This window comes from Nanorana parkeri, unplaced genomic scaffold (assembly GCF_000935625.1).
Source record: "Nanorana parkeri isolate BGI_ZX_2015 unplaced genomic scaffold, ASM93562v1 scaffold6, whole genome shotgun sequence".
NCBI lineage: Eukaryota > Metazoa > Chordata > Amphibia > Anura > Dicroglossidae > Nanorana > Nanorana parkeri.
In genome coordinates this window covers 4,015,221-4,035,497 of record NW_017306274.1, presented here as the reverse complement: position 1 = coordinate 4,035,497, position 20,277 = coordinate 4,015,221, and the positions used below count along the sequence as shown (strand labels likewise).

The 20,277-nt window shown below is 44.1% G+C and overlaps 1 protein-coding gene across 2 annotated transcripts in view; it reads right to left on the bottom strand.

The window, feature by feature from the left end:
- The window catches only part of PHKB (phosphorylase kinase regulatory subunit beta), a 206,348-nt gene that overhangs the window by 70,540 nt on the left and 115,531 nt on the right, over positions 1-20,277 (bottom strand). For both annotated transcript variants that reach the window (XM_018553209.1, XM_018553201.1), the window contains 3 exons: positions 17,352-17,429; positions 10,415-10,573; positions 3,984-4,078 (listed from right to left, as the gene is read on the bottom strand). In XM_018553209.1, the coding sequence (XP_018408711.1) occupies positions 3,984-4,078; positions 10,415-10,573; positions 17,352-17,429 (332 nt within the window). The remainder of the gene's footprint in view (positions 1-3,983; positions 4,079-10,414; positions 10,574-17,351; positions 17,430-20,277) is intronic.

Genomic DNA, 20,277 nt, shown 5'->3' with positions numbered 1-20,277 from the left:
CGCCCCCCCAACAGTAAAAAATAAATAAATAATAAAGAAAAATAATAAAAAATATAAAAAATTATTTAAAAAAGTGAATACTGCCCCCCCTCATATTATTAGACAAGTGCTGGCCTAACAAAATAGGAGTCTTTAAATGCTGCAGATATTGGGGAAAATGGGTGTGGTTACGGGGGGGGGGTGGCCACTGAGGGGCGCTGTAAAGCTTTCTCGCACAGGGCGCCTAAAGGCCTAAGGCCGGCCCTGAATCTGTCCTGGTGACCAATAGGATCTTTGTACTCACTGCAACATCCCTTTCTTGGATTTTGATTGGGGGGCACAGGAAGTCCTAAACCTTGGGGTATACTGCTGCCTACAGGAGGATAGGTCACTTCCAAACAAATAAAAACCCCAAACTGTAGGCCAGTCAAGCATAATCCCTCTTAGGCCCCTTTCACACGGGTGGTCCAATCTGGTCAGCCTGTCAGTTTTTCAGGCGGACCAGATCGGATGCACAATGTAAGTCCATGAGTAGCCGTGTGTAAATGGATGAGTGTACGTTTACAGCTGGTTACCCCGCCTCTGGCTGGGTCCAAAAAACCAGATGGAACAGTGTTCCGTTTTGACGGACCGGATTGTGGGTTATCTGGTGTAAACGGACACATGCCCCTTTACATCAGATTCCCCATACACTGGCATGGGGTCAGGTAAGTGCAATTTGTTCCTTCATCATAAAAAAAGAAAAAAACTGTACTGCTCTGATCAGGAGGGGATCTCTGCATGGATCCTCTCCTGAACAGCCCGTGTTAAAGGGGCCTTACAGTTGGCATGCCTCAGTTTTGTATCAGTACTAAATGCATGATCATAAACACGAAGGGCTGAGACCTGTGTCCTATATTCTTTCTTGTCCTTTTTTCGGACCAACAGCTGTCTGAAGGGAGGCAGCAAACAACTGCTACCAGGCATTCCCAAAGCTCAAAAAGCCATTGCATAGCAAACTGGTACAGTGGACCCGGACAGTCTAGCATGGTCAGTGGTGTGTCTGCCAGAATTCTTACGAGGCTGATATTCCCCATCCACTTGGGCTAGTCTGAAGCAATGGGCATCACAGGATGTTGAGGCCTTCGGTACTCACAAAACCTAGACAGCTAATAGCAGGTCTAGAGTCAATAACAAAAGATTCAGATGGTCGGAGGTGACCAAAGTCACTGTAGGCAGGCAGCAGAAACAGATCAAAGATCCATGAGGCTCATTGCAAGCAGGAGAAGCAGCAGGTAGATGCTTCCTCGATGCTGTATGGCAGGAACGAAAGCAAGTAGCATGCGTGGAATTCCTTCCATGGAAAAGCCAAGGGTAAAAGGGCAATAATGACGATCAATAGGTCGCTTGTTAGCGAAAGCACGGAGCATGCGTAGAATTCCTTCCATAGAAAAGCCAAGGGTAAAAGGGCAATAATGACAATCAATAGGTCGCCTGTTAGCGAAAGCACGGAGCATGCGTAGAATTCCTTCCATAGAAAAGCCAAGGGTAAAAGGGCAATAATGACAATCAATAGGTCGCCTGTTAGCGAAAGCAAGTAGCATGCGTGGAATTCCTTCCATGGAAAAGCCAAGGGTAAAAAGGCAATGATGGCGATCAATAGGTCGCCTGTTAGCGAAAGCACGGAGCATGCGTAGAATTCCTTCCATAGAAAAGCCAAGGGTAAAAGGGCAATAATGACAATCAATAGGTCGCCTGTTAGCGAAAGCAAGTAGCATGCGTGGAATTCCTTCCATGGAAAAGCCAAAGGTGAAAGGGCAATAATGACGACCAATAGGTCACCTGTTAGCGAAAGCACGGAGCATGCAGGAATTCTTTCCATGGAAAAAAGGGGAATAATGGAACCAGCAAAAAGTCACTCGCACTCCAAAGTGATGCTCAGTCAATCTCTTTATTGACTATGGTAGTGTAACATCTCTAGGCCTGGAGATGTTACACTACCATAGTCAATAAAGAGAATGACTGGGCATCACTTTGGAGTGCGAGTTACTTTTTGCTGGTTCTATGTGATTTGAAGAGGCGTCTGCTGTCGCTGCTGCACCCACGGTGTTTATTGGGATTTTCCGTTCAGGAGTGCGATGGGACATATCGAATTCTAATGCAACCAATAGGTCTCCTGTTAGCGTGATCTCCCCTCACTTCCTGTTTTGGGGACAACACTTTACCAGACAAGTAAAACACAACAATAAAATGCTAACAGCGTTGTGGCAATCCCCTAATTAACAAAAAATAAGAATTTTATTACTTCTGTATTGCTGTTGGAGCATTTCCCTTACTGTCTGGTGAAAGGGTTGTCTCTGGGACAGGAAGTGAACGGAAATCCGGAAACCCCAACAGACGCTCTAATCTTTTCTTACTCTATCCAAAACTTTAACGAAAAAAAAGTTTGGGTTATGGATACATTTTAACGGTTGATCTACCATTGCCGGCTCTATCCAACCTGAAAATAACAGTTTTACGTGATATATACTTAAACTGTATACATTAAAAAGCAATCAACCTCCAAACCATTGCTTTTCTTCTGAATCTAAAGAACAAACATCTACTTTTTTTTTTCTTTTCAGTTTTGCTGTATAATACTCAAAACTTTCCATTTAGAGTTTGAGTTTAACGTTATTCATCAAAAGACGGGGCGCAGATAACAGTTTTATGAATTCGCGCTCCACAACGGGGCCTTCCAGAGAGTTCACAGGCCCAGAGAATGATATCGAAATGAATTTCCATCTCTCATTTGAGCCAGTGTATTTGCGGCAGAATTTCACGGGCGGCTGCACCTGATGGAGTGTCTTATCACGCGCTCTGCGATCGTTTCCCGCTTCACTTATCTGGGAAGACTTGGTGACGGTTAGATTGCGGTGTCAGTTCAGCTTCTTTGCCGGACGAGCTCAATCCTCATTCTTAAAGCTCCAAGAGCAAAATAATGCTTTGTTGCGCGAGAGAGGAAGCTAAACCAGACTTTTTTTTTTTTTCTAATTCATCTTTGAATTATAAAACAATAAAATGTGAAACGAGTCATTGAATGGCTCCTACGGTCCACCAAACCGCATCAATGAGTTAAAGGGATATTAAAGTCAAAAGGTTTTTAAGCTGTTTGAAATCACTTACAATGGAGGTGGCTCCTTGATGTTTAAAGGTTTTAGCTTCCTGCAGAATCGGCTGGTCTCCAAGCACTGGCCCTGATATCCTGTTTTAGAGTGGCTCATTTCCCTTGCAGGGTCCCATGGAGCCACCCTTGTGTGTGCTAGTGAGCTGTGTCTCCACAAACACACAGGCACAGCAAGGCAAGCCATTCCCCTCCCCACTGTTCACCCTCCTCCTTCATTTCTTCTCTAAGCTAGTAGATGATCAGCTGCTGGAGATCCCTTGTGACCCTGAACTGGACAGGAAGTTAAGGAAACCTGAGAAAGTTGGTGCTGTTTAGAAACCCGACCATTAAGACTGGGAGAGAGAGAGAGAGAGAGAGAGAGAAAACCTGATGACCATGACTGGGAGGGAGAGAGAGAAAGAAAGAAAGAAAGGGAGAGAAAGAGAGAGAGAAGGGGGGTGGGGAGGGAGGGAGAGAGAGAGGGGGAGAGAGAAAGAAACCAAAGAAAGAAAATAAGGGGTGGCCCCACTGCAAGGGTCAATAAACATTTTGCCCGAAGTTCTTCTTTGATGCTGATGAAATCACTTACAATGGACGTGGTCTCCAAGCACTGGCCCTGATATCCTGTTTTAGGGTGGCTCCTTTCCTTTGCAGGGTCCTATAGAACCAAGCCTTTTTGCACAAGCAGAAAACTGGATCTTGCTTTGTTATGAAGCATAGTAAGATGGGGAGCATCGCTGAGGTGGGGGCCATCAAGCCTAAACTTCTACAGAAGATTCTACATTGCAATGCCACAATGTCCATAGCAGGCACAGTGACCAGTCACATGACTGGCACCACTTAGGGCGAGACTGAAGAGAGTTTGCTGCATGTGTATTACCTGATTAGAGTATCGCATACTGATATTTCTCTGGTCCTGGCGAGGAACAAAACGATGCAAGGGATCGATGTCCTTTGGACTTACAAGCTCCTCCACTGCAAAATAAAAAACAACAAAAAGAAATAACAAATTATATGAACATGAAAATGGATTTTAGTTATTGCCACATATCACATTTTTCTGGTTTACATTTTGCAGAACATGGAAACTGTATCTTTGGCTTGTCATGAGGTTTGTATTGGATACATCTAAAAACTGGAAACCGATTAATCCTTAAATTGAGCTTGTGCCCGTGATAACCACCTCAATACCAACATGTTACACCCCCTTCCCGATCATTTTTCAGTTTAGAGCGCTGTAATACTTTGACTGACAGTTACTCAGCCATGTAACACGGTACAAACATACTTTTTCTTAATTTTTTTACTATATAAAATTTTAATTTTTCAATAAAATTTATTTTTATTTATTATTTTTTAAATAATTATAATTGTATTCTACTTTTATTTTTTTACTATATAAAAGAAAAAAAAAGAATATAAAAGGATATAAATGGATGAAAACAGTAATTTAAAAAAAAACAAAAACCCCCAACTTTCTTATGATTTAGAAACCCACATTTTTATCCACTTAGGGATTAGATCTACTTTAATGTTTTATAGAATATCCTCATTGCAACTGAGCTCAGTGGTGTCACAAGGGGGGTGCGGCCCGCACCCGGGTGACACCATTGGAGAGGTGACACCAAAATGACTGATAGTCATTTTGGTGTCACCTCATCTAAAAAGTCGGGTGCTTGGTCATGGACAGAGAGCCTGACAGTTGCAGGAGAGAGGAGGGTACCCGGGGGCATACCATATCCCGCCGGCAGGTATGATCAAGATGCGCAATGACGTCACGGCGGGGTGTCACTCGGTACCCACTCGGGGTAACACCCGGCCTTCGGGACGTTCTAACTGAACCCCCAGATATGTTTACACTCCTTTTGCATGTAAGTGGAACGGATCCTCAAGCCAGATCAGCAGACTCTGGCCCCAATATCTTTTGGAGCAGTTGGGTTGGCAGTCTGTAGCAGGACCCTATCCGATCCTTTCCCCCTGAATGCAGTGCTTCGATGTTGCACACATGTAGTGAAAAGTATGGTGCCCTTTTCAATCCTGATGCACGAACCCGAAAAGCTTGCAATTCAATTCCACTGAATTAGTCATGGTACAACAATGAACTGATACCATAAAACAAACCTGACTGGTCATAGAGATGCAGGATAGTATGTTAAGGATAACAAGCGCTTGAAATGTTCGCAGGGACATGTTATTCCTGCAGCATAAGCCCACGCATGGCTCATAGGTCACAAACTATTGTCCAACTGGCCAGGCAGCAAACTTGTATCTGGCTGTGTATGCGTAACCTAACTTACTGGATTGCTTAATAGTTGTTTATTAGAATGTTAAAAGATGAACGCTGGCTTCAGAGGTAGGCAACCTCGGCAGTCCAGCTGTGGTGGAACTACAAGTCCCAAGGGGGGTTTACAAGACTGACACGCTAGTCATTACAAATAATTTGTGGGTTCAAATGATGATGAACTACATACAATAGGCATTCATGTTCTTGCTGAAGCACAGCATGCTGGAACACGTGACTCGTAGCATGGAGAGTAAAAGGTGGCTTTGCTTTATCCCATGGGTAGGCAACCTCGGCACTACGTGGAACTACAAGTCCCATTAGGCATTGCAAGACTGAAAGCCACAGGAATGACTCCCACCTGCAGATGCATGATGGGTTTAGTAGTCTCACCACATCTGGAGTGCCGAGGACACCTACCCCTGCTTTATCACCAACACCTATACTCTGAAGGTAATGCTCCTGTTCCTCATATGGCGTTCTTGTCCTCTGGCAGCCAAAACTCTCAAAACACCCGTCACGGCGCAATGAAACCGTGGCGCATTTTGCAAGCACCATAAATCCCGAGGAGGCTGCGAGGCTTCGGAGAAAACATTCAAGAACAAAACGCGTAAATGCGACTTCGCCTCTTTTAGTTTAAATGAGCGCCAAGAAACACAATTACTGCAGCCTTTCATTTGTGAAATCAAAAGGATGAGTCACAGGGCTATAAAACAGGGAACCCGGCATATAGCTGTGTTTTGCAGGAGGAGCATGCTGTGCAGAAACACGCAAGCCGGGCATTTAAAGCCAGCCTTATAGAGAGAACTAATGGGCTGCGCCATGCTTCAGGTCGCCCCCTGGAGCACGGAGCTCGCATGATACGCCTTGCAAAAAAAAGATGAAAGATGTTTGCATACTGAGCGAAAGGTTATGTCTTTCTTTCAATATCTAAAAGAAAACAAGAGCACAAGGCACTGACACCCGCAGGCTTAAAGAGAACCTGTCACAAATACTGGCAATGCAATATGATGAGCAAGATGCAAGCATAGTCTTTCTTTAGAGAAAACCGCATGTCAACATGAGTAGTAGATCCAGAGATACAAACAGCTAAAGTTTTGTGCTGCTCTTGAGTTCGCTGTAAAATTTAAAGTTGGACATGGCTATTCTCAGGAGGTGAAAGCTACCAGAGATAAGGTTGCTTTTCCCTTTAAATTGACTCTGTCCCCCTAAAAAGAAGTATAGGCACTCGCATGTACATGCCCATACCTACAGCAGCTTTCATTCCCTCTGTTATGCCTGAATACCATGCAAAGCTCAGGCAGTTCTGGATGGTGCCTGAGCTTGCTCCACCCCCAACATTCCTATTGGCCCATAGCTATGATGGACTGCCTTTTTAGCCAATAGGAATGGGGTAACTGAAATAGGCAAGAGTGGGTGGGGGGGCGTATAAGCTCCATCCCTACCACCGAGTGCCACGGCTGTACTTGTTCATGTGAACATAGCAGAGAAAAGGGGAGCTGCTACACGTGTGCACAGACACCTCTTGGTGCACTTTATACCCACCAGCAGTATTTTTTTTTTAAGTGATAGAGTCACTTTTTGTTGAGAATCCTCAAGCAGCTATACTCAAGTCATAGTTTTACCAATAGCATTTTCAGAAGAGGGGAATTTAAAGTAAACCTGTACTGAGGAAAATATGGCGGCTACTATTGCTGACCTACTAGGCTACTTGCCTGGCTCACTGGCTTCTATACTTTCACAGTTACTGACCTGGAACAAGCGTTATCAGAAGTCAGCAAAAAGCTCCCCGTATTCTCTCAGTAAAGGTTTCAGAAGACGCTCAGCCATCCTGAATTGCGGCCAGCCGCCGCTCGTTCCCGGGACCCCCCCGACGGTGATTTTTTAATGGATCCCCGCTGCCACAGACCCTACAAGCAGTGGGGATCCATGGAGTCCCTCATCCCTCCCTGGGATGGCTCCCCGGTATAGCCTGATGACAGCTATTAATTTAAAGGGGACAGTCTGCTGAACAGTTCTACTATAAGCTGATGGTCGCTAAAGCGACCATCAGCTTATAGTAGAACTGTAAATGCCAGGTCCGTACGACGTACTGAGCTGGCCAGCTGGAAGCACTTTTGTAGCTCCGTACGACGTACGTCCTTGGCAGCGAAAGGGTTAAAGTGGAAATCTGGGTTTAACAAATATTGTCTAAGCACAAGAGCCATGCGTAGCCTTACTTAAAAAATGGCATCCTTTTAGGTCCATCTATTTCTTTCGGATCTGTACAATAACCTGGCATAACACTCCTGTACTTTGCCCCTGTGTAGTTAGTTTCCTGTAATAAAGACTGGTCACTGCTGCTCTGACATTTTGTGCTTGGTGTCTGGTCTCGTACCCGCCCCCTTCTGTAGTTCTCTACTGGCAGTCTGTTGTGGCTGGGGTTTTCTGGGCACCTCCCACAGCTCTGCTCAGGCTATGTACAGTACAGTATTTATTATTGGTATTTATATAACGCCAACAGTTTACTCAGAGCTTTACATAGTGTACATTCACATCAGTCCCTGCCCACGTGGAGCTTACAATCTAAGGTCCCCATTTCACATGCATACATACAGGGCCAGTTTAGACAGGAGCCAATTAACCTTCCGGCATGTCTTTGGGGTGTGGGACGATTCCAGAGTACCCGGAGGAAACCAATGCAGGCACAGGGAGAACATGCAAACTCATTGCAGATAGTGACCTGGCCTGGATTCGAACCTGGGGACCTCCAGTGCTGCAAGGCCAATATGTGCCCATATTGTAACAATTACATTAATGATGCCCCTGCTACTTTTTAGAGCTTGCAAAGGCACATCAATTGGATTTACATCCTCTATGGCCACCGAGGTTTATATTTCAATAAACATGTTTTCTGAATTATATAAGTAGAGTTCAACATGTAGGCACCTCTCTCTCTATTACATGCAGGCACAAGGACCCTAAACCTGGAACTTCTGCTTACAAACAGCCAGACTTTAATCAAATTATACAGGATAACATTCTGTCCTGCTACGCTGAGAGGCTCAAAGCCATAATTCATATTTCAGCACAGAGACGGACGATTTAAGGTTGGCACATAAATCTAAGCGGTTTTACAGAGGAGCGGAGACTCGCATTGTGTAGAAAACGTTGGAAGTCTTTAGCAAACTCCCTCGGTGAAGGGTCTGAGACGGACGCAGTTTGAAAGACGTTTAAGTCGACAGGGTGAATGAACAAGACACATTATTGAGGGCAGCAGCTGGATTAGAGCCGCTTCTGCAGTCATTGTGATGCCCAGGACAAGCGTCTGCGGAGTATGTCACCCGAGCATGGGTCATTGGCTAAAACACACTCCAGATAGCAGTAATTTATCAGTCTGCGGTCAGCTGGCGCTAAGAGGGGTGGACTGTTATAACGGCGGAGTGCCCGCTGGCCGTGGTATTGCTCTGCTTGCTTTTATGGTTTATTTTTGTATTCAGTTAAAGCTGTAAAGACATTCGAAAATGTATTTTAATATTTTTCACATTTTTGATAATGATTATTAAAGACGAACTCCGGGAAAAATCACAAACTTACCCTTGCAGTGGGGCTACCCCTGCATTGCATGGGTCAAGTGCTTGTTTTGGGGGCTCAAATAAAGCAGACCTGATCCTCGGTCCCGCAGTGGTCCGCACACATCTATTTCCCTCAGCACTCTCATATCTAATGCAGGTCATTGTACCTCCATAAGACATAATGAGGTCAGTGGTCCTTAGACCACCCGAGCCAAGGGAGTAGAGGCTGTAAGAAAATTGCTAGCATACCAAAGGGACTGAGGATCAGGTTTATTTGAGTCCCCTAGACAAGCCGAGTACTTAACCCTTGCAGTGTGGGGTTTGTCTAGGGGACAAACTTTATTTGAGCCCCCTTATAGTGCCCACTATAAGGGTAGGTTTGTGATTTTCCTGGAGTTCCTGTTTACAGTATATCTAACACCTAATTAGATGATGTTTAGCTTGCTAACACACCATGTATCATAAACAACTGCCATGTTTTTATATAGAATATTTGCTGGGCCCTATAAAGACTCCAAAGTATTGCATAGGTCAAACAAGCTCTAATGCTTACCTGCGCTGCAGATCTAGGACTGGTATGTCTGGGGTGCCTGAATCACAAAACTGGCTGGTCTTGTGATGCAGGCACAGCAGTAGTCATGGGTTCACTACAACAGAGCCATAAAGAATAGCTGCCCTTACCAAGACTACAAATCCCACCACCCAGGGCCCAATGTTCAAAGACAGGGATCAGGACCATGGCAGAAGTAGTGAAGAGTTTACCAAGCAGGAAGTGAGATACTGGACAAGTACTCTTTAAGGAAATAAGATACTGGACAAGTACTGTACTGTACTGTAGCTGCTCTTACAACTATTGTGAACTTTACACATATATTAGACCTATAAATAGGATGTCATCACAATTGTAATTATTAATTAGGCCACATTTTGTTTTTGGGAATATTGCTGTTTTACCTTTTTTTTTCCACAACTAACCGCCTGCTTGCCTCTCCTCCTGTAATAAAGACAGCGATGGGAGGCCCACTGGACTAATTGACTTATAAGAGTGGACAATGTACATTTCATTCTGTATGTGAACAAGCTATCTGTTTTCTTGACCTTTTAGAGGTGGCAGGTGACATATGACAGTCGGTCATGCTTAGCTGGTATGTACCATGCGACTTTAGTTTTCTCCAGCTCTTCTCAAAGCCTCACTAGTGCAAGTGTTCCATCTGTACATATGCTGTGATTGCAAGCATAGGCTTGCCCACTATGGCACCTATGCCGAGACCAGGTACATGCCCTACAAGACATCTCTATGCAAACAACCACTTACATCATACATGTATGGCCATATTGACACCCGCGTGTGTTCTGTCTTACGAAGCAAGGGTCAGGGGGACATGAGCGCTGTACGCAACCAATCAAAACGCCACCTTCAAAGTGATTAGGCGAAGATAATAAAGAGAAAAGAGAACTTTGCATTCTGTGACTTACCCAACAACTTGGCGATGATGTACAGTGCTTGACCCCAAAGGAAGAGCTTGCCATCCCGACCACAGTTACTAGGGAATCTTTTCTGGCTGTTTGGGTTAAGCTTCTCAGGTTCCACAAAATCTGCTGGAACGTGGTAATACTCTGGGACCACAGGACAACCTAAAGGGAAAAAAAATGGCAAAATGGGGAAATAACTTTTAATAAACAATTCCATCGTATGTCCAAGCAGCAGAGAACATATGAATCCTCAGAACAAAATTAATATAAAGAAACTTGGCACAAAGTGAAAAAAAGCGTGAAAAAGGTTCGGCCATTTTGTATGTTCAATGAATATTCAACTGTTCAAATCCCCAAAAAACTCGGTACTGTCTCTGCCTGCAGTATGGTTGCTTTTATCATACATGTATTGTTGGTACATTGTGGAGACCCTCTCACCAGGCATTTTTTACAAAAACCAATAAGGTTTTTTAAGGATCCGACACTTCTGGTAGTGTAAAATCCCTCTCTGTGCAGACGTCATCTGATCTCCCCTTCTCTCCTCCAAGATTGCTGCATTGTGTGAGCTGTGAGCTGAGAGAGAGAGAGAGAGAGAGAGAAGAAGAAAGAGAAGGGGGAAGGAGAAAGAGGAGAGAGGTAAGAAAGAGAGAACAAGAGAAAGAAAGAGGGTGTTTGCAGCAGTACTTAGGGTCAGAATTGTGCCGTTGTCTACACATGGGCAATGCCAGCTGTGGACGCATGAGAAAGAAAGAGACAACGAAAGAGAGAGAAAGAAAGAAAGAAAGGAGAGAGAGAGAGAGAGAGAGAGAGAGAGAGAGAGAGAGAAAGCAGAGGGTGTGTTTGCAGCAGTACTTAGGGTCAGAATTGTGCCATTGCCTACACATGGGCAATGACAGCTGTGGACGCATGAGCAACAATGTTCTTTTATTCCATAATGTGTGTACATATATTGCTGTCTGTCAAAGTAGAGGGGAGGCTGTGCAAGGATCTCACACACTGCAATGATGTGGTAGGAGAGAAGTGGAGACCAGATGTGCCAGTACAGAGAGGGTTTTGACACTCCTAGAAGTGTCAGATGTTTAGAAACCTTTAAAATGTATGTCAACCGGCATAATGACCTTCTCCTATTTGTGCCAGTTTGGTGAGTTGATTATACTATTGGAAGCATTTGGTCATATCTGTGTTATAAATGCAAAAAAATCATGATCTTGCCAGAAAATCACAGCTGTCCTGTGCACACTTCCTGTGTGATTTCAAGGAGTATATTCAGCCCACCTTGTTCTTATCTAGGGACCACAAGACAGTTAGTGCATATTTCCTGGAGATGAACACAGTGGGCAACTGGGCAGAGCTGACACCACTCATTCCACAAAAATACAGTGTGCATATTTCTTGGAGATGAAGACAGCGGGATGGATTAAGTAGCTGAACAAAAGAAAACTGGGCAGAGCTGACACCACTCAGTCCACAAAAATACTGTTTGTTGTCCACCCTCAAGAGCTTCTGGCTGATCAAGAATCATTATTCTTTATTTGCTGGCTCTTTAAAGGTAAAACAAAAAACCCTGTGAGATGTGCATTTATAGCAGAGATTTAATGCATATTTTTTTTATTTTGCCTTGACATAAGCTTTAATGGCTTGGAAAAAAAATGATTTGAATAACAGACTGAGAAAGATATTTATACACATTATAAACCCAGGAGAATCTATATCTGGTGACAGGGTCCCTTTATAACAGCACACTAGAATAATAATGAATCCCAAACTTGGCAAAAACGTTGCAGTTTTGGACACAGCCGGTAAGGGTTAGAACGGTCCTCAGGCCCACTGGAGTGAATTCCCCTAGCTTCCTGTCCTGGTGACATGATGTATGTAAGGGTTAGATATGTTGTTGTTGCACCGGGAAAATCACACGTTGCACTAAAACCTAGATACTGTATCTTGCAGAGGTTCCAGCTTTTCTCCCACTCCATCCAAGACAGAAAGAAAAAAATGAACTGGCATTGAGCTTGAACAGTTAAATACAGAGCAAAGGAAGACCAGCTTGGCCACCGCCAATGTTTGCAGTTATTCCCTGAAGGCTGCACGCAAAACATTACATATACATTAAATTCTGAAACAAACCATGACAAGTGCAGACAGAGTGAATTGCGCAATGTATTATCAAGTGTCAACAGTGGAATATTCATCAAAAGAGAGGAATAATGGAGCACGATGCTGCGGGAGAGAGATTCCAGACACACAGAGCATGAATAACACATAGCATAATAGAAACATTGCAGCCGGACAGTGTAAAACCAGAGCATGCTGATATCTTTCAGTGACTGATAATAATACATGGATGACGGAATGTCAAACAAACAGCTATCAGTCGGGGCAAACCACAGAGTGGATGGGAATTGCCAGGAGATTTATTGGCAGATGTACAACTTGTGATGGGGATATTTGCAGCTTAAAGTGGACCTGAGTGAAGATTTCATATCATATAGAGTAAATCTAGAAATGTTCATTGTGGTTAGAAGTAACCTGAAAAATGTGTTGAATTTCTCTTAAGAAACAGCCATGTACTTCCTGTTTTGTAGCTTCATAGTCGTATATCTCCAGTGTGAGATCATTCAAGGCAGCCTCTGACTTAGTTTCATCAGATTTGAAATGAAATTTGGTGATGTCCCTACTATGCTGCCCAGTGTTCTCCTTGCTGGAGAGGAAGCTGCACCCGAGGACCTGCAGTGCAAGAGTCTCCATGCTTCTGCATCATTCATTCTGTTGACCTGCATAATGACCTTCTCCTATTTGTGCCAGTTTGGTGAGTTAATTATACTATTGGAAGCATTTGGTCATATCTGTGTTATAAATGCTAACAAAAAAAATCTGTTGATCTGGTCAGAAATTCAGAGCTGTCCTGTGCACACTTCCTGTGTTATTTCAAGGTGTAGGCTGAATGCCCTCCTTGTTCTTATCTAGGGACCACAAGTAAGTTAGTGCATATTTCTTGGAGATGAAGACGGTGGGCAACTGGGCAGAACTGACACCACTCATTCCACAAAAATACTGTGTGCATATTTCTTGGAGATGAAGACAGCGGGATGAATTAAGTAGTTGAACAAAAGCATTATCTGATGCTTTCTTCATCTCTCCCACTGCCCTTGAATATTCCCCTACCAACCGTCAGATCACTCGTCATCACTGTGCTAGCTCTGACATGAGGAAGCAAAGCCCTGCCTCTACCAAGATGGCCGTCTCCACATAAAGATACAGTGCAGAACAAGACATAGTAAGTTAGAGATTAACTGCAGGGAACCTACAGGCAATACTGGAGACCGGTCTTTTGTCCTCTGCTTGCCTTTTTTTGGACACAGCTAGCATAGCACAGACACTCTTAAACTTATTAACAGTGACCTCAAGTGGCAGTATGTTATTGTTCTAGGAATCCTCTCTCGCTCCCACTTGGTTCTTTGGCACCACATGTCAGAATTCTAATAGTTTGGATGCCCACGTATCAATGTGCCATTATTCCGGCGTTCCAAGTGTCAGAGTGTAACTATTCATAGATATCAAAAGTCAGCGTGCCACTGTTCTAAGACTCCGAATGCAAGTTTTCTCTTTTTCAGTGATGCCAGTGTGCCAGAGATATAGGGCATGCAGTTTCAGGTGGTATAGTGCCCAAATCTTTCTGTGTCACCATTCTCTAAGCCAGTTTGCCAATGAACATCTAAATGATTCAGAGAAGGTTTGGGAGAAAGTGCTGCGGTCAGATGAGACCAAAATTGAGCTCTTTGGCATTAACTCGACGTGTTTGGAGGAAGAAACATGCCGACTATGACCTTAAGAACACCTTCCCTACAGTCAAGAATGGAGGTGGAAATATTATGCTTTGGGGCTGTTTCTCTGCAAAAGGTACGGGAAGACTTTGCCATATTGAGGGGCCAATGGACGGGTCATATGTTGTAAAATCTTGGATGAGAACCTCCTTCCCTCAAGAACACTGAAGATGGGTCTTTCAGCATGACAATGACCCAAAACATACCGCCAAGGCAACAAAGGTGGGGCTCAAGAAGCAGCACATTAAGGTCATGGAGTGGCCTAGCCAGTCTCCAGACCTTCATCCTATAGACAATTTATGGAGGGAGCTGAAACTTGGAGTTGCCAAGCGACAGCCAAGAAACCTTAAGGATTTAGAGAAGATCTGTAAAGGGACCAAAATCCCTCCTGAGATGTGTGCAAACCTGGTAACCAACCACAAGAAACATCTTACCTCTATGCTTGCCAACAAGGGTTTCTCCACCAAGTACCAAGTCATGTTTTGCTTAACGGATCAAATACTTATTTTACTCACTGAACGGCAACTCAATTTATAACATTTGTATCATGTGTTTTTTATGGATTTCTGGTGATAATCTGTCTTTATCATTTAAAAAAACACTCATGATAAAAATGACCGACCCTTCATTTCTTTGTAAGTGGGCAAACTTACTAAATCTGCAGAGGATCAAATCATTATTTTCCACACTGTATATGCATATATCTTCAGCCCCGGATTCCCTTATATATGGGACATCCGGTTTTTGTGAAGAGCGGCCTCACTGGAGCCATTTTGCTTTATCACGTTCTGACCATTCTTCTGAATATTCGAATCCAGCTCTTCAGCTCTACTTGTTGCGGTAGAGGTGCTAATGATTATGTAAAAAAAAACAAAAAAACCCACAAAGAGATAGATTACAGCAGCCAGGTCTGCTAAGAGTTGCATTCTGCCCGTCCTGTGTTGCTGTACATTGCGCTTCTTCATTCCTCTTTCCACCGACTCACTGATTGAGCCAGAACATGCTCAATTTGGTGGGCAGATCTGGAATTTGGAACCGCGTTTCACGCTAAATGTCACAAACATTTCCAAGCACGACGCAATGACTGAATTTACAGCGTCCAACATGTCTGTGTATTATAATGAGAGCGGAGACAAAGCTGCATCCCTCACTTCTACAGAGACATGACCGTACATTGTGCAGCCTGCTTAGCATGCCCGAGGCCAGGTGCGGAACGCCTTCATACAAGAGCTGGAGAGCGTGTTCTGAGAGAGGTGCCAAAGAGCGCCCAGCTTATTTTACCCTCCTCTGAGATGCACAATGGAAGGTGCCACGCACTAAGCAGTTTCAAGCAGCTCGCACGAGTAATCTTCCATTTATAATCAGAGCTTTCTATGCAGCTCTGCTATTTATTTACCCCAAGAAAAAAAAAAAACCCTTGTGATGGAGAATGCCGCAGAAAAAGCGCTTAGGATTCGGAACATTTAAATCAACAGCTTAAATGCCATCATTTTCACAGTGTGTGATCAGAAACCGAAAAAATCTATATAGCTTGTGCAAGAAGGGTAACCCCGTGTAATGCTTGCAGCGCTAACGTACTATTTGTATACAAGCTTAAAAAGAAAATAAACATAAAAAACACATTTATATATTATTATGTATGGGGTAAAGTAACTGTGAGTAACCAGCATGTGATCAGGCAGTTGGCAGGAACGCAGAAGTCAAACTTCGCTGACTTTTAGAGCCAGGAGTAAGATTTAGGTTATGTAAGGCTGAATAATGGGCCATGAATAAATCTTTCATAGGCGAGTATGTACAATTCTTACATATGGCAAACATTTCAGATGACAGTTTTGTGGAGACTCAGGTCTTCACTGCTCCCTAGGACCCCAGCTTCTTAGTCGCACCCTGGCCGGCTTCCTCCAACCCACCTTCTGAGCATTCCTCATTGCCAGTGAGATTGCATTTGGTGGCTAACAGGAAGTTTGAGGGATGGGAGGGAGGCAAGATGATGGAAAGCAGACACATGCTCATAGGCTGATCCCCCATCAAAACTGATTCAGTCCACGCTCTATGCCTTTACTAGATATTTGCTAACCGGGTCGGCATTCCAGCTGTTGTAAAACTACAAGTCCCATGAGGCATTGCAAGATTCTGACAACCACAGACATGACTCCGAGAGGCAGAACTGAGATTTGTAGCTGGAGTGCCAAGGTTGCCTACCCCTGAGCTATAACTACACTTCAGTAACCTCTGCCAACATTTTCTTGTATTGGATGAGTAGGGAGGGAAAGGTTGAGACATCAAGACCTGAAGAGTCAAGTTTTTATTACTGCCTGTACACCCCCCTCTGGAGAAACTGTTACACAATTATTGTCACACCAAAAATAATAGGGAAGCTCAACAATGGGGACATATAAATAAAAACCTGACAGAGGGTTCATCCCTTTCTCACTAAAATTTAAAAAAAGATGATTATACTGCTTCCTGTGTCCCGGTTGCAAAGACTACCCCCACTTCCTGTCCACCAAACAGGAAGCGAGGGGAAATCTCTCAAGCAGAGACACAGGTGGCAATAACAACCTGGAAGAGATTCTCTATTGCATCCCCAATCTATCCAAAACTAAAATCATTTACCACCTGATGCTGTACTTAAAGTGGAACTACAACCTCCAATCCCTTAGGGCTAATTCACACCAGCCCCATTGTGTTTCCAGCCCGATTGGTACTTGAACGTGCTGGGTCGCATTCCGGCTGGCTCACTTTGTTTTGGGGCGGGAGGGGGCGTGACAGTGCATTGAAGTCAATGATGCGATCGCCCGCCCCGGAATGCATGGCATATCAGTGCCTGCGTTCCGGTCCAGTGCGGTCAGAAAAAATAGTGCATGCAGCATTTTTTTTTTGACCGCACCAGACCGGAACGCAGGCACTGTGTATTGCAGTTGCCACTGTGCTGCACATGTGATCAGCTATGACGCCAACCATTTGAGAGATGAAATAAGCACACTAACATCCTTGACAGTTGGCACGCCTTCAAAGTAAGTGTTTTGGGAGACATTAAATTGGTCAAGCTCCTCTTTAAGGAAGTAGGTTTAAAGCAGCAAGACCAATATAACATTCAGAAAGGTAAAGATAATTACCGTCAAATGCTTGAAAAAGTACCGGGTCCAACAGAGCCTCATATTCTTTCACCTGTTCAGCATTTCCTCTGAAAACCCCTGAGAAGTTGAAAAAAAAATAAATACATTTTACAATAAGAAAATGGTTTCTTTGCACTGCCCTGAGGGACGCAGGTTACCTGCTTTGTGGATCTCATTTTTTTTGCAGCTTTAAAGGAGAACTATGAGGTGAGTGCTTTTCACTCACCTCATAGTTCTAGCCGACCTGTGACAATGAAACTGTCACAGGTCGGCTCAGTAGATCGGGAGGTGAGCGAACACATACCGGCGTTCGCTCACTTCTCGATCCTGTCACGGCTCTCTGCCGTGACAGGGGAGGGGCTGGATTCCCCCCCCTCCCCGCTCTGATCCGCCAGCGCTGACTGGCGGAACGGACGGGTACAGCTGGCTCTGCCTCTAGATAGGCAGAGCCAGCTGTCAGTCACGCAGCTGGGCGGATCCCGGCACAATTGTCGGGATCCACTTCAGCTGCGGCGTCTCAGTATACCGCGAGCTGTAGCTCACGGTATACTGAGCCTAGGGTGACGGGAGGACACTAGTTTGTGTCCTCCCGTTACCCTAAGGAGAACTATGGGGAAATGCCTTAACCCCATAGTTCTCCTTTAACCTTGTGTGAACCAACAGGCTGCTCTCTAATGAACATTTTTATATCTTGCATTGTGGAATGTCCTGGAGAAAATTAATATCTGAAACACCAACTTTTATACCAAGGTTACTTAAACTTCAGCCCCCCCTAGCTGTGGTGAAACAACAAATCCCATTATGTATATGTTTATGGAAGTCATGCTTGTGGCTGTCAGAGTTTTGCAATACCAAAAAGGATTTGTAGTTTTCAGCACAGCTGGAGATTGCCTACCTCTGAACTCAAGGTAGATATTAAAAGCACCAGTGAATATATTATAAATAATTTTTTATAAAATCATTAAAGTGATACTCAACTCAGGAGTTAAATCTTAAAAATGCATTCAAGTACTTTAACTATTAACAGTACTCGATACCGAAAAACCCCTATCGATGCATTCTAACTTTGTATAATACACAGTATTTAAAGGGACACAGCTCTGGTATAGTACTTTATTTTGAACTTATGTGTGGCCGTTGTAGTCTATAAAACAGTAGTGCTCTACAGCCGAGTGATATACAAATAAGATACATTGTTGTTAATAGTTCAGGTACTTGAATGCATTTTTAAGATTTAACTCCTGAGTTGAGTATCACTTTAATGATTTTATAAAATAATTTATAATATATTCACTGGTGCTTTTAATATCTACTTTGACTTCAGATGTATGTCTCTGTGGGCAGTTGAGCACATCTTAGGTAGCTTCAGCGCGCACACACACCAGCTTTTCACACAGAAGTTGAAGCCTGCTTTTGCTTTCTTTGTTCCATAATAAAGGTATTTATCTTTCTACATAATAACACATTTAAAATGCGCACAATGAAAGCACGCTGCACTTGACGTGGGCGTCGTGTCTTTGTAGCGCGGGAGGGAGCGTGGAGCCGCACTGTTTACACATAATGATTTCGGAGACGAGGTGCAAGCTTTGCTGGGAGCAGATGGAGTGCAATATTAACATCTTACAATCACTTAGTGTTGTAACTAAATAAGGACGTGCTAAAACAAGCTCATTATCGAATTAAATTCACACGCAGAATTATGCATTTAACAGATTCATTCAGTACTACAAGCGGGTTATTGTAGGTTTACTTGCTTCGGGGGAATTATGAAATGTCAGGGGCAACAAATAAACACGTACAGTTTTCCTTATATTCCAACACTCCTCTGTTTTTTTTTTAGCTGAAAATCCGGTGCTGGAAGTTTTTGCCAAAGCATGCATGTTAAAAGAGTCTTTGTCCAGTATCCTTGACTTAAAGGAGAACTATGGGGTCAGGGCTTTCCCCCATAGTTCTCCTAAGGGTAAGGGGAGGACACAAACTAGCGTCCTCCCGTCACCCAAAGCTCAGTAAACTGAGACGCCGCAGTCGGGACGGATCCCGACATTACTGTCGAGATCCACCCAGCTGCATGAGTGACAGCTGGCTCTGCCTATCTGGAGGCAGAGCCAGCTGTACCTGCCCCCTCCCCCGTCCGTTCCGCCAGTCAGTGCTAGAGGATCGGAGTGAGGGGGGCTCCCTGCATGGAGCCGTGATGCAGGGATCCCCATGGATCTATTGAGCCGACCTGTGAGACCGTTTCATTGTCACAGGTCGGCTAGAACTATGAGGCTGAGTGATTTTCACTCGCCTCATAGTTCTCCTTTAAGGATCCTTGATCCTAATCCCTTGGATGAACCTAACACCCAACAGAAAGTAAGAGGATCTCTCTCCAAGGTGATGGAATTTCACACTTAGATAGTTGTCACCACAACCAGTGTCCCTAATGGAGGCTTCCCCCCTATTTCTGTTCTGGTGACAACTCAAAATCTTGGATGCAGCCTCACTTTCAACCTTGGTGACAATGGTCACCAGGACAAATAAGGAAGGTGAATCTCCAGAGCGTGGACTGCCAAAAAACCTGACAAAGCTTTGAATACTTCCCTATTCTATAAACCCCCCGCCCCCCCCAAAAAAAAAAACCCTGCAAATTAAATAAACTCAACCTGGTTATTCAAGTTATGCCTTATAGAAGACCCCCGGGCAAAAATAAACTTATCCCCTGCACTGCAAGGGTTAAGGGCTTATTTTGCCTAGGGAACTAAAATAACAGAGTTATATTCACCCAAACCATGATCCCAGCTCCCAGACCAATCCCTTCAACCTGTCTCCGCCTCTGCTCCAGTGATGGAATGTCCCTCAGCATTTTCACGTCCATGTGGTACTGGGACTGTGAGACTGAGGTGAAGGGGGCTCCTGATGTAAAAGGGGGACTCTGATGCAAAGAGGG